This window comes from Silene latifolia, chromosome 2, assembly GCF_048544455.1.
Source record: "Silene latifolia isolate original U9 population chromosome 2, ASM4854445v1, whole genome shotgun sequence".
Taxonomy (NCBI): Eukaryota; Viridiplantae; Streptophyta; class Magnoliopsida; order Caryophyllales; family Caryophyllaceae; genus Silene; species Silene latifolia.
Genome location: NC_133527.1, coordinates 45,034,342 through 45,048,975, shown reverse-complemented (window position 1 = coordinate 45,048,975; position 14,634 = coordinate 45,034,342). Strand labels below are relative to the sequence as shown.

Here is a 14,634-nt window from a genome sequence, read left to right as displayed (position 1 = left end):
TGAAGAAAAATACGGTTAAAGTATCCTCTCGAAGATCACTCAAAAGCAATTGTTAGATTTGTTACCTTTGATGTAGATTGAGGGGAGTATTATACAAGTATTTAATAATTGCTCAAGGATACAATTTCTTCACCAAATTTGGAAAAGTGAAATTTTACAAATAAAAGATTTATCCTATAAAAAATCACCAAATCTTAAAAAACCAAAAATAAAATAAAAAGACAAATCTATACAGAGAAGCTAACAATTGTGCAGATTGGTTGGCGAATGCGGGGGTAGAGCAAGCTCAACAAACGGTCATCTGGGAACCAAATATTTTACCGACTTAATTAATTCGGTTAATGTAGCAGGATATTGGTGGTGTGGCTTGGCCGAGGATTGTCCCCAATTCATGAATTATACAACCAGTTGTATCAATTGTACGGTATAGAATCCGAACTTTGTAATAAAGTATCCGAACTTTATGTTAAAGAATATGAGCTTTATTAGAAAGTATCTGAACTAATTCAATTACATATTAAAAATATGAACTTTGAATTAGTTCAACAAAAAATACGTATAAGCTCGGATTCTTATACCTTGGTTGTACAATGCTCTACATACAACTGGATGTATAATCCTATTTGTGAATCGTCGCGGTCGACAAGTCTTAATTGTTTCCGTTTCTTTGTTTTGGGTTGGACCCCACTTCTTATAACCAAAAATAAAATAAAAACAATAAGTCTCCTTTTTTACGGGATATATTCGTCACAAACTTGTTACAGGTCAAGTATCTTACCGACATAGGTAGATAATACAGGAGTAGGAGTATCTAGGAAATCACTAATAACTTATTTTTATCTATAAGTAGAATTAATTTAACCCATTATAAGATTATGAATGATATAACCGTCATAAACGAGAATTTGTTAAAAGAAAAAAGAGAGTCCAAGATTTTAATTGAAAAAGAACAGACGGAATTCCTCGAGACATGGGACTATGAAAGTAGGACGTACTTGCTCTATGGAGTATGATGTAATCATATAATATAAATATAAAATAGGTTGAATAGCATACGCAACCTCTCTGTACTCGACCCATCTTCTCTATTTCTATTTCACCTGCTGCTGCTTAATCAACTTAACAACTTCTCCCCTTTTCCCAATACAATACAAATATACAGAGTACAATACAATACCCTCTCTCCCTTTTGTAAGTCTATTTCACTCCCTCTTCTATTTCTCTTCTCTTTTTTCTCCTCTTCTGTTTCATTACTTACCTCTTTTTTCTTCTTCCCTTTTATTTTATTTTTACTATGATTTGGCTCTTAATTTTGTGCTTTTATCATCTTATTTTTGGTTTATCCACATGGGTTTTCTTCAATTTCTTTTTCCCCAAATGAATCTCTTTATTATGCTTTCATGTTCATGTTTATGTGAATATGTTGTGTAATTGCATTAATTTTTGTTAATTATTCATGGGTTTTGATTATAATATTAGTCTGACCTTTTATTTTTGTGTTTGATTGTATTCTTCAGCTGCGCGTGTCCCATCCCTTCTCCAATTTTTACCCTCAGTTCTTTTAAAAAAACTAACCCTAAAAAACAAGATGGAAGTAGTAAAATTATGGAATGACAAGCGTGAACGAGAAATGTATGAGAATTTTGCAGAATTATATGCCATAATCAAGGCTACTGAGAAGCTAGAAAAGGCTTACATTAGGGATATAATCACCCCTTCCAATTACGAAACCGAATGCCATAAACTTATTGCCCATTTCAAAACCCTATCTTCCACATTGAAGGACACTGTCCCTAGTATTGAGAGATTTGCGGATGTATATAAGATGGATTGCCCTGCTGCGATTAATAGATTGCTTGTATCTGGGGTGCCTGCTACTGTAGAACACAGGGCAACTGCCTCGGTAACTAGCTCTGCCTCGGCAGCTGTGGTGGCGGAGTGCGTTCAGAACTTTATCACGGCTATGGATTCGTTGAAATTGAATATGGTTGCTGTTGATCAAGTTTTTCCCTTGTTGTCGGACCTGTCGTCTTCGTTGAACAAGCTTAGTATATTGCCTCCGGATTTTGAGGGGAAGACAAAGATGAAAGATTGGATTGGTCGGTTATCCAAGATGGGAGCTTCTGATGAATTGACTGAGCAGCAAGCGAGGCAGCTTCACTTTGATTTGGAGTCTTCGTATAATTCTTTCATGGCAGCTTTGCCCCATGCCGGGAATTAGTTCTTTCAGGATGAGCTTGCGATTTCATGTTTCTCAACTTTCCATGCTTGGTTCTTGTATATAATTGCCCCTTGGTTGCTGCCTTCTTCATTGGATGGCCAAAATGCATCTTCTATTTCTTATGAGTCTTATGATACCAGGCGAAAGAAATATGTCGTTTTTTTTTGTAGCTAGTATCCCTTATTAACCTCACGTTGAACACACTTTCTTACTAATTATGGTCTAGCCTGTAATTCCGCTGTGACGGTAAATTTTTTTAAGTTCAATATATGATTATGCATTTTTAGTGGGGGTATCCTATCACTCTATCAGTAGAAAACTGTTGGGTCGGATCATTACTCCCTTATTAACGGAAAACTGCTAGGCGTACCTCCCCTTGAACAAAATACGGATTTGTTTATGTAGTCGCATCATCTATCAGCTGACCAAGTACCCTCTTCTTGGCACAATTTTACGACACAATTGGAACAACATGTTATTTACTCTCCCGCACAAACGTAACCTTATTTCTTGTATAACAACATTACCCTTGTATGGCATTTGGTCTCTTCCATATCTTAGAAGAAAACCTTGTTTGGCTACAAAGTGAGTCAGCCTTTTAGCTGAAAATAATAATTGTTCACACTAGAATTGTGATTTGTGAAGCTTGTTATAGTCGTAGAATTTCTCCGGTAACTGGAGTACTGGGGTACTGTTGAACTGCGTTTGATCTGCGGTGTTGGGATTGATATTTATGTGGAGGGAGAGAGTTTTCCCTATTAATTTTTTTAATTATTTGTAGCGGATATAATTCGTCATGTACAAGGATCAGAAATAAAGACCTACAACCGAATGGATGTTGCTGAAATCATTTATAAAGTTACTCAGTTCAAAGTTAGCGCAGCAATTTTACTTGGGATCAAAGCTAGCTGAGTAACTCTGTAAATAAACTCGTTAATATTGTACATGAGTTTTGTACTCCCTTGGTTCCAATCATTTGTTTGCTTTTTTTTGTTCTTTCAAGTATTTTAATCAAATGGTTCCAATCATTTGTTTGCCTTTTTTTTGTTCTTTCAAGTATTTTAATCAAATGCAAACAAATGCTTGAGGCGAGGGAATAATTTTATAAAGGAACTAAATGAAAGACAATTTGTTTTTTTTTTTTTTTTTTTTTTTTTTTTTTTTTTTTTTTTGTAGAGGAAAGCACATAATAGAATCCCTCAATCCATGGCAAAACGTGCAATGGAGTGGGCAATCCTATTCAGCTGACGAGGACAATAACTTATCGAGATACAATGCGTAGTAGAAATTAAATTAATAATAGAGCGAATAATAAGCTTAGCATCGTGAGAGACGTCCATATTCCCTGTAACTTGAAGAACTAACTGAAGACAATCCGTCGTGGCATCAATGTGTTGAAACCCATGACTGATGGCATCTTTAATAGCATAAAGAAGAGCCATAGATTCAGCGTGGAGAGGAGAAGAGGCCCAGAACCTAGCCGAATCCTGTCGAAAAACTTCACCATTGGCATACTGAATAAGCCAGCCAGCTGCAGCCTTGAACCCTTGTTTCCAAGAAGCATCACACTTCAGGCGAACATAATTCGAACAAAGGGTGTGACCAATGAGAAAAACAGGAAAGTAATTGCGAATATTTGTAGATGCAGATAGGTCATCAGAAGTCAGTAAGTCCAAATTTAATTTGGTAGGAAGGCGATGATTTATGCAGGAAGTAACCATAGAAGCTTCATCCATAATTTGGTTCATAGAAAGAGCAAGATCAGGAGCAACACCATTGAACTTATGACTATTTCTAATGCACCAAATACGCCAAAGTGTACTGATGAAAATAGGAACAGTTGTAATATAATCAGATTTTTGGAAAAGGAAATTAATCTAGTTAATAATCCAAGCCTGGATAGAAATGTTGTGCCCCATCTGTTCACGGATACCCAGAAACAAAGCAGCCCAAATTCTTGACGAAAGGGAACAGTCACGAAAGAGATGAGTCAATGTTTCCAGACATGAATCATCCAAACAAAGACTGCAGGAGTAGTTCCAATCCAGACTTCTCTTCATCCCTTCCTCTCCAACAGGAAGGGTTTTAGATAAAATTTTCCAGAGAAAAAGCTTCCATTTTTCATGGACAGGAAGAGACCATAGACGTGTTTTACAGAAATTGTAGACGTAAGGCTCCATACGGTGTAGGTCAGTATCTGAGGCTTTCTGCAACCAGAGATTATTTAAAGCGATTGAATAGCCAGTTTTAACAGAGTAAATGCCATTTCTGGTGGCCGTCCAGAACAGACTATCGTGGGTATCTTCAGTTGGTGAAGTAATTGACAAAATAGCAGGAGCAACAGACTGATCACAGACAGCGAGAACAGATTCCATATTCCACTCCCCAAATTCATTTTGCAATTGACATACACTCATAGATGGCTTTTGAGCTAAATCAGATGCATTTAGCTGAAGGAGCTGTCCAAGTGAAGCGCCCCTTATCCATTTGTCATGCCAAACATCAAGAGTGGAAGGAAAACCTATAGCCCAGGACAAGGAAGAACGCAGCAAATCAATATCCCACAGTATTCCCCTTGCTCCCCAAGATAAGGAGGCATTCCTTATTCCCAAAGGAGCCATAATATTGGTAGGAGTCAACCTATATTTAGAGCCTAAAGTACGCCCAATCAAGCTGGTAGGTTGATGAAGAATTCTCCAGCCCACCTTAGCCAAGAGACTTTGATTCAAACATCCAATATTCCGAATACCCAATCCTCCATTAGACTTTGATCTGTGAATGAACAACTTACTACACCAATGAAGGCAACTCCGATTACTTGTACCACTCCACCAGAAATGTGATAATAAAGAATCAATCTTTATATTCACACTTACCGGCGTTTTGAAAGCCGATAGAGAATAAATAGACAGCGAAAATAATACAGAGGAAATGAGAGTTAACCGTCCAGCAGGTGATAAGAAGTTGTTATTCCAGCTAAGAATTCTTGAGCGAACCTTCTCAATAAGTAGTGCAAATATATCTTTTTTATTCGCACCAAAATCAGTGGGTAAGCCCAAGTACTTACCCATTGCCTTATTACCAGAGACGTTCAGAATCTTCATGCATAAACGTGTCATCCGAAGAGTACAATTAGGACTAAAGGAAATAGCTGACTTATCTTTATTAATTTGTTGACCAGAAGCCTGACAGTAAGAACGAAGAATGTTCTTGAGAGCTTGACAAGATTGCGAGGTCGCCTCAATAAAGAAGATAGAGTCATCTGCAAACAGCAGATGAGAAACTGCAGGAGCCGACAAACATAATTTAATTCCACGTAATTCTTGCTTCCGTTGAGCAGACTGTAGCATTTGTGATAGAACCTCCGTGCATAGGGCAAAAATATATGGGGAGATAGGATCTCCTTGACGTAGGCCTGTTCGAGGTCTGAAAGTCTTCCCAGCACTCCCATTAATCATGATATCGTAGGAAACAGTAGTGATGCAATTCATAATTAAGGAGACCATAGCCGGTGGGAAATTCATATGGATAAGAGTATTATGAATAAAATTCCAGCTTAGACGATCATAAGCCTTACTCATGTCAATCTTTAGAGCTAAAAGACCTTTCTTACCTTTAGTTTTCCTCGTTATATGCTGAAAAAGCTCATGTGAAATGAGGACATTGTCACTGATATTTCGTCCAGGAATAAATCCATTTTGAAAATCGCCTACCAAAAAGGGCATAATTGGACGCAACCTATTGGAGATGCATTTGGTCACAATCTTCATGACGACATTACACAAACTAATTGGCCGATATTGCTCTACTTTCTCAGGTCCTTTGATTTTCGGAATTAGAACAATAGACGTATGATTGAAAGTCTTCAAAATATGCCCACTCGTAAGCATAGATAAAACCGCATCAGTGACCTCATTTTTAATATGGTACCGGTATTTTTGATAAAAGAGAGCAGGAATACCATCAGGGCCAGGAGATTTCAGTGATCCAAGTTGAAAAACTGCCTTTCGTACCTCCTTCCTCGTATAGGGTTTAGATAAAGTATCTTGTTGATCATAGTTCAAGCGGAATGATATCTTACTAAATAAACTTGCTGAAGTATTAGAGAAAGAGTCAAAGGACTCAGTAGCCAAATTTGCTCCATATACATCCTTAAAGTAGTCTTAAAAAAGACCACGGACATTACTATCATCAAATTCCCATTCATCTTAAGAATTTTTTATCCCAGCAATAAAGTTACGATTTCGTCTGGTCATGACAGTATTGAAGAAAAACTTTGTGCAAGCATCCCCATCTCTTATCCAGTTGTTCTTTGCTCGTTGCTTCCAAAATAAGGCAACTACTCTATTAAAGTCCAAATAGTTTTCATGAATAGATTCATAGTTTATTTCGTCTTTACCTTTGAAGATATCTTCCAACTCATTTCCTAGAATTTCATCAAAATCAGACCATTGCTTATTCCATTCTTTTCGTTTATTAACAGTCCAATTGATAATTGTAAATCGAATACGTTTCAGTTTCTTCATAAGCTTGTATGAAAACGATCCATTATCAGTGATACTCCATTCTTTCTTAACAAGATCAAAGCATTCGGTATAAGCGAATGACCAAGCTTCCATTTTTAAGCTTCTTTTACGACCTTTACCAAAAAATTCAGTATCCATAATAATTGGTGCATGATCAGATCCTTGAATAGGAAGGTGCTTAATTCCAGTATTAGGAAAATGAAGTAGCCAATTTGAAGAAACTAAACCTTTATCCAATCTTTCATAAATTCTTGCCTTCCCCTTCCTATTATTGCACCAAGTAAACTTTGGACCTTTATAAGCAAGTTCCATAAGAGAGTTTCTAACCATCCATTCAGAGAAAGCTTGTGCACCAAAGGGGGTCCCTGAAGAGCCACCAATTTTGTCCTCTTTGAATTCGATTTGATTAAAATCTCCTAACATAACGAAGTAGGAGTCCAATCTGCTAATGTGCTCCTCTAAATCCAACCAGACATCCATACGGTTAGCCTTTTCCGGCGCACCATTCACACAGCAAAAGTACCAGAACTTACTACTACATTCATTAATCCTGAGAATTACATAGTTAGGGCTTTTAGCAATACATTCAATGTCAAAAGGAGACCTCCATCCGACCCATAAACCACCTTTGGTATCTAGGGCATCTACACCCACCGCATTAAGAAAGCCATAATGGCGGAAAACAGAAGAAACTACAGAAACATTACATTTGGTTTCTGAAATAAAAACTAGGTCATAACTATTATCATTACTAATCAACGCTCTTAGTTTAACAATTGTAGGGGCGAGCGGATTATTTAGACCCCTACAATTCCAAGCAATAGCCTTCATGACGTGGGAGAGGATTGATTATGGCCAATCCTCGCAAGACCGTCATTGTCCAAAGCAGCTGCATCCTCTGATTTATCAGAATCAGAACTGGAAACTATCATGTCATCACTGGTGATAGAAAGATGGAAACCACCTCCCCCATCCTTGAAGAGTCACCAACCTCCAGCGAATTAAAAAACCTAGCCTTCTTGCTTGTGTTGGTTAGAACATCATAATCTGCATCATAATTATACAACTCCGGAGAAAAGCAGGTAGAAACTCCGGGATCAGAAAAAGCACGACGTTTAGGTGCCTCAGGAGACCGAATACCAGAAGACTTAAGAGTTTGATACAAAAGTTGCATATTCTTTCCTCTTCCCAAGACAGGAGGACCAAGATAGCAGATAAGGTAGAAGGATTATTCAGCATATCATTACGAGAAGCTACTTGAGACAAAATATCACAGGACACCCGGGGAGGAACTTCAATCGGATCACCAGTGATAGGGTTTATGGTCTCCGTTCCTTCAGAATCATCGTGATTATTAATTAGGACATTTGGGTCATCTGTAGCATCCTGAAAGAAACCTGTCTCAGTCGATAGAGAATTAGAAAAAGGCACATAAGTAGAAGGTGAAGAAGAAGAATCAAAGAAAGGCCACTCTGGGGTACTTCTGTCAGTCTCAGAAGACAGAAAGCCATTAGAAGTAGCAAAAGGATCAGAATTAACAAACTCATTATCAGGATTATTGCCATTATCAGGATCAGAAAAGAACATATGCATAGAATCTGGCGCATCAAGATATTGATTATAGCCTCTTGCATCATCATCACGAAAGGCAATATGAGTACGAGCCTCACCCCGAGAAGCAATAGAACCTTGAACAAATTCATCTTCATTATAATCATATTGAAACTCTCCATGTCCCATATATGCTATATAAGGATCACCTTGAAACCCTACCCCTATGTGAGGCTGCCCTTGAGATGCATTGTTGTTTTCACCATGAGAGTTCAAATGACCTGCCACAGGGGACTCCCTGAAATTATTCTGAGTCTGAAGACCAGAACCCATACCATGCATAGCATCTGACTGGGCAGGAGGACCTGCTTGAGCAATTGGAGAGTGATTAATAGAATCGTCCGCAAACGGAGCAATAACATCATGGAGCAAACCATCAGAAGTAACAACCGGGTCAGTGACTGTTGTAGGTCCATTATTAGTATAAATATTGACCCAAAGAACCACAATGCTGTTGAGATCCACCGGTACAATCGTTTCCTCAATAGGCCCCTCTTCACTACGAGAACTGTGAGAGTGATCTGTAATACCGTCAGCAGTATTCATATTTATCATTGTTGAAGGTTGTTGAAATTCTTTATGAGTCATAAGTGGAACCGGGTAATCCTCAGGAACTGTTGATAAGTGCATATGATTGGGAACAGGAACAAAATCAACATCCCCACGAAGATCCACTCTTATAGGAGTATCAGTAGTCGACGAGTTAAGGACAGGTAGCTGATCAGTATTTTCCGCTAAATTAGCTTCATGCATGTTAGAATCAGGCAGCTGATGATCAAGATGCTGAGAAAAATCATTAACAGAGGTACTACCTATCTCATGCATGACCTCATAGCCAGTAACATTCCCATGCAGCTCATTATTCCCTTGCATGGTACCAAAACCCAGTGCATGACCACTTTGGGGAACTTCACCACTAGCCTGCATGTTAAAATTCGGTAGGGCATTTCTATTTTGCTCACCTTCAACATTGGAAGGAAAATTTTCAGGAGCACCCACATTACCAACATCCATTGCCTCCACTGATAGATTGTTAGTCGGCTGATCTGTATCCATAGCCGCATCAGCATTAGGGCCAGTATTTTCAGCATGCATATATTCATTAAATGCCTCTGAACTTTCATAAATCACCGGACTAGCAAAGGGAAGAGCTGTGACAGCAAATTCCATGCCAGGATACATACGACCACCATCAACCAAGCCCAGGTCGAAATCAATAACTTGCTCACTATAATGATCCGCCCTAACCGTTGATCCTCTGTGAACACCTAACCTGACTTTAGAAGTAACATATTTGGTAGTCGATGGTAGAGCGCAAAGATTTAAGTTGAACATAGTAAACTGGTATCTAGTCTGGAAAACAGCGAACCCACGATCAATAACCCTTTCCAGCGAACTATTAATGGAAGAAACAATATCTTGGATCCGCTCCACACACTGAGAAACCTTGTGACCAATTCTGCCACAACGTGTGCAATACTTAAACACTTCTTCATACTTACACTGAATCCACAAAAATTTATTATGGCTGCATGCAAGAAAGAAACCCGGGTTAAGGGGTTCTCCAAGACGTACTGTAATGCGAAGACGAAGATAATCATGATCCGGTATGTTATCAAACCCTTCAACAATAGAACCATCCCCAAACATTTGAGCAATAACATTTGCCATGTTCAAGTTGAGATATTCAAAGGGAAGACCACAAATGCGAACCCAAATCCTTGCAGTAGGAAAACGAATTGTTCGGGGAACCATACCAGGTTGCCAACGTCTAAGAACCATCAACGCCCCATCAACAACCAGGATACTTCTTTCAAGGACATCTTCAAGATCCTGCATGTTAGAGAAGTGGATGATGTATATATCACCCATTCTTTTAACATTGACATAGCCTCGAGTAGCCCAATTATCTTCAACGATCCTATTAACATTATAAGCCTTAAGAAGCCTATAATCCACAATATAACCTAGCAAACACTTATTCCAATATGCCATATTGTCACCCAAGTCATTAGCATTAGGTGAGACGACACATCCACTTCTGGGAAACCTCCATTCGTTGAGGAGTCCCGGATTATCCGTAACCTCAGTACGAAAATTTATGTCATGAAAGATATCTTCAAGAGTTGGATTGATTTCCTCGTTATAAAAATTAAAGTTGTTTTCCATCTTTTTTTTTTTTTTTCTTTTTTTTTTTTTAAGAAGAAACAAAGGAAGAGTTTTGTGAGAGAAAGAAAAGAAAAGATGGTGGTGAAGACAAATAGAGAAAGAGAATTTAAAGAGAAAGGATAGAGAAAGAAGAAAGAAAAAGGAGAGAAAGGGTTGTCAGATATCAAGGGAACGAAAAGGTTTGAACCATTAGAAAGGGATGTTTGTCAATGATTAGATTTTGGGTAAACCAAAAGAAAGAGCATAATATTAAAGCAAGTTTGATACGTATACGAACAAGTGTTAAAGACAGAGAAATGAAGTTGTAGAGGTTTAGTAATTGAAAAGAAAAACTCTCAAAACGAGAGAAAAATCTCTCTCTAAAAAGTAGAGAGATACTTTGTTAGGTAGAAGGTTAAGGTTACAATTTCGATTTTAAAGACAATCTGGTTATGGTTATAATTACAACCGATTGTTAGATCTATAACTTGAGGATGATCCCTCCTCCCAATTCTGTGACCCTCATTTTGGGAAATGGATCATTTTTCCCCATTTCCTCTCACAATCTATTTAAATAATAATTACCCTTATCAGTCTCATTTTTCTTTATTTTTATGCGTAAATTTAGAACCGTTAGATGTCGCCAAAATGCGATCCAGACCATTAATAGGAACTTGTCTCTCCATTTCTTCTTAGGAAATGGAGAGAAAATGGGCTCCTCATTTTACTACCCAAACTAAAAAAGTTGTCACCCTCTAATCATTCTCTCTTTCCCTCCAAATTCCTATCCAAGCAAAAAGCTCAAGTCTAAGCATTGCATCGTCACAATGCCAAGATTGTGGCATCGGAACAAACCCATCATTGTCATTAAATAAGCAAAAGTAATGATGGACACAAAGTCACAAACTTCACAATTAAAATGAATCAAATCTGTAGTCTTTGGAGGAATACGCTTTTCTGTCGGAAAGTTGTGCTACTTGTGATGCACGTAACCTTGCACTCGTTAACAATTGCAAAAATGTGGGATGCAATGCAGAAAATACATAGAATAAATTGTGATAAAACAAAGAGTGAAATTGGGTTTATGTTGGAGGTGAAAAAAGGGTAGCGAGAGCTTGATCAACTGTTAATACCATTTTGTCATATGACATCAATGTTTTTTGATTGCACTTGTATGCACCCTTACCTCTAGCCAATACCTCCCCATCACTGTCTATAATACCTTCTTTTGTCGACTCACTGGTGCGCGTTCCTGGCTCCAAAATGAAAGCTTTCACCTGCAATTTCATACCAAACAGCAAGAGACGTTAACTTTAGCTGTTCCTTGCATATCGTCGTCTATGTCAACATGGTTGGTTATATGGATTCAGTCGGGGAATCGACTATGATTATAAATCTTAGAATATTATTATGTATGTTTACCTTAAAGTACAAGACATGAGGTGACTTGACGTGATTTCCATTGCTGTGTTCCGTCATCAAAGATAACAATCCCAATTTTGAGCCATCTTTTACGAGAACCACATCCACAAACCCATCTGAAAACTACACAGAAAATATTACAGTATAATTTTTGTTTTTCATTAATTCTCATACGAGATGGTCTCATCTCATGATTATCTTATTGTGAGATGTATATATTTATTATCCTAAACGATCTTATGTGACTGAGCTTCCAACATTAGGAGTACAACAAGGCTGTGACTGAGCTTGTATGGCAATATGGCATAGAATCTCCTTACCTTGGCATCAGGAGCCGGCATTGCGCTTTCGCTACCCCAAGGGACGTTATGGATCCAAACTGAAATAAAAGGACCTTCAATGGTCCTCCAATCTAACTTCTCCAAGTTTAGATCAGGTCCAACATACCCTTTTTCATGAGCACCATCATCGATATTACTTGAACTACAGAATGCCAAATCTTTAGCTGATGATACAGCTTCTTCACTTATTTTTCTTGCATACTCTTCAAATCCAGATGCAGGGACGAAATGAATACGCCCATTATATTTCCTCAGGTTGAGTATTCTTTGGATTGCCTGTCAAAGTGTCGTGTACATGATTGAGTAAAACATATAGTATATTGAATGCATGATTGAGCAACACCGAAAAAAGATGAAGACAGATATAGTTAGTTAACTTACATACAGGTCCAAACGAGCACTGCCCATCCACCTCCATTTCTCTGATTCTATGTCTATGTCAGCCACAAGACCTAATGGAAACCGAGCAATCAAAAAAACTAAAAAATAAATAAATAACTTCTTGGCAAGTAAGGATAATTTTGCCACAGTTCAAATTGATTTCAGTTAAGTGTTTTTGACAAGAAGCATACCCCAAGCAAGCATCAAGACACTAAAAAACCTCGTCTTCCCTTGCGATATAGTAGTAACATCAAGCGACCGTTTGTGGCCTGTCATTGAAAATATTCAGATTGTTAAATGACAAGTAGGAGGGAGGAAGCTAATGCAAATACAAAGGTGCTCCGATAAAGGCTATGGTTAATCTCGAAGAATGGCGAGTGTAGCATTAGTAGCAGAGCAAGGTTCACCGACTGAATCCAAGACAGATTTAGCCACCCCATTTCCAGTACCTATATACAGCAATGGTTCAACATGGAAGGAATACAGTAATCACTGTGGTAAGCAGTATGAAAACATGAGCGAGAAGACAAAATATTTATTTATTTCAAATGCGTGCTGCACATGTATCATGTATGTGACAAATTCACATTCACTTAATCTACTGGTGCATTCGCAAAATGAAGTAAAGATACCTGCCGGGATTGGTCCAAGAGGCATCTTGATTGCAGTTTTCCAGTCATCTCTTTGCAGTAAGCCATTTATCACCTGCAAAAAGATACACACTATTAAGAACTCTTGATGGGGTATTCTTTTGGAGTTGAACGAAGAAAGGATACCTCAACTAAGACGCCGTCACCACTGACACAAACAATTCCATCATACATGGTAAGATCCAATTCAGAAGCAATCTGCTTCGCATGCAGCTGGTATTTGGTTTCTAAACATTGCCACAGACAACAAAAACTGTAAGTCACAGTCACATATACTTGTGTACAGGGAAGGACTACAAAGTGCAAACCTTCGATTTTGAACTCAGTTTCAGCATCCTCAAGCAACGGCTTCACAATATCAACCAATATATTCATTGCAGTTTTCTGTCCGCCATACGGATTTACCAAAATAAGAAGCCTTTTTGGTCGCCCTACATCCATATAATCAACAACATTAACATTTCAACTGCATTGAACCCCTCAAACAAACTTGATCGCATCAAATTGAGATAAATGACCCGTACTTGAAACAACCCGATAACATTTTGCGCTGAGCCTAATATGCCCTGACCCGACGCTAGACTGGACCCAATTGACCCGTTTTTCAGCTCTAAATTACTGAGCAAATATGCGGAAGTTGAGATGTCCCCCGGGTTTGACTACCAGCTGGGACGATGATCACTTGGCCACTGCAACCCCCGAAGGGTGGCTTACATGGTCCCTGTGGTGGTGCGGGAACGCATGGGCCCGAAGGGGGACTCAACCCCCTCTTCAAAAAAAAAAAAAAAAAAAGATTGACTCTGTTATACAATTGAAAGATTTGAGCATAGTAAATTAGTAGTCGTAATTATCAAAAGCAACGAGGGCAGTATTTACCAAGAGAATTAAGAAATTCACGAATTTTACGAAACCAGACAGTAACGGAGTCTTGAGGTAGCTGAAAAACGAAGATCTTCCTCACCATAACTTGGGTAGTGGTCAAACAGAGGATCCCACCACTACCACCCTGTTCAACAGTACATGATCGTAGAATAATTGTACAACCTTCCATTGAAACGCCGAGAACCTCCTTCTCTAATATCAACCTCTTCTCGCCTGTGGCATCAGTCCACCTCAGAGTTCCGTCAGAGAAAAAGGTTAACGGCGTTAGAGTTCCGTTAGTGGTGACGTCGTCCGAGAGTATTATTGTCGGATTTTTAAAGGGTGGATGGTTCATGGTTTTGTGATTCGGGTTGGCGATTGTGAAACACGCGCTCAAAAATGGCGGGAAAGTTGGGTTGGATTAGACTTTTTGAGGAGATGGAGGGAATGGAATGATGGTTAGTTAATTTGTT

General features: G+C 38.5%; 3 protein-coding genes across 3 annotated transcripts; 1 reads left to right on the top strand and 2 right to left on the bottom strand.

The window, feature by feature from the left end:
• Positions 1-1,058: 1,058 nt before the first annotated feature.
• LOC141642674 (vacuolar protein sorting-associated protein 28 homolog 1-like) lies at positions 1,059-2,515 on the top strand. The gene is made up of 2 exons (XM_074451538.1): positions 1,059-1,191; positions 1,518-2,515. The coding sequence occupies exon 2, from the start codon at positions 1,589-1,591 to the stop codon at positions 2,219-2,221; it is 633 nt and encodes a 210-aa protein (XP_074307639.1). The 5' UTR covers positions 1,059-1,191; positions 1,518-1,588; the 3' UTR covers positions 2,222-2,515.
• A 905-nt stretch (positions 2,516-3,420) lies between these two features.
• LOC141640715 (uncharacterized) lies at positions 3,421-7,578 on the bottom strand. The gene is made up of 3 exons (XM_074449399.1): positions 6,462-7,578; positions 4,163-6,383; positions 3,421-4,042 (listed from the first exon to the last, which is right to left on the bottom strand). Exons 1-3 carry the CDS (start codon positions 7,576-7,578, stop codon positions 3,421-3,423), a joined length of 3,960 nt encoding a protein of 1,319 aa, XP_074305500.1.
• Positions 7,579-11,588: 4,010 nt separating this feature from the next.
• LOC141640714 (sphingosine kinase 1-like) lies at positions 11,589-14,516 on the bottom strand. Its single transcript, XM_074449398.1, has 10 exons — positions 14,177-14,516; positions 13,609-13,731; positions 13,427-13,527; positions 13,283-13,355; positions 13,015-13,099; positions 12,842-12,921; positions 12,651-12,721; positions 12,249-12,545; positions 11,929-12,051; positions 11,589-11,783 (listed from the first exon to the last, which is right to left on the bottom strand). The coding sequence occupies exons 1-10, from the start codon at positions 14,514-14,516 to the stop codon at positions 11,589-11,591; spliced, it is 1,488 nt and encodes a 495-aa protein (XP_074305499.1).
• Positions 14,517-14,634: the final 118 nt, after the last annotated feature.

Bases quoted from the DNA above. Each gene is read 5' to 3' on its own strand.
- LOC141640715 (XM_074449399.1), bottom strand. From the start codon at position 7,578: ATGAAGGCTATTGCTTGGAATTGTAGGGGTCTAAATAATCCGCTCGCC. The intron at 6,384-6,461 runs GTAACTTTATTG...GTCTTTTTTAAG, and splicing joins TGTCATGACCAGACGAAATC to ACTACTTTAAGGATGTATAT. The intron at 4,043-4,162 runs GTTTCTGGGTAT...TATTTTCATCAG, and splicing joins TCAAGAATTTGGGCTGCTTT to TACACTTTGGCGTATTTGGT.
- LOC141640714 (XM_074449398.1), bottom strand. From the start codon at position 14,516: ATGAACCATCCACCCTTTAAAAATCCGACAATAATACTCTCGGACGAC. The intron at 13,528-13,608 runs GTTTGCACTTTG...GGCAATGTTTAG, and splicing joins AACTGAGTTCAAAATCGAAG to AAACCAAATACCAGCTGCAT. The intron at 12,052-12,248 runs GTAAGGAGATTC...TTTTCTGTGTAG, and splicing joins TGCCGGCTCCTGATGCCAAG to TTTTCAGATGGGTTTGTGGA.
- LOC141642674 (XM_074451538.1), top strand. From the start codon at position 1,589: ATGGAAGTAGTAAAATTATGGAATGACAAGCGTGAACGAGAAATGTAT.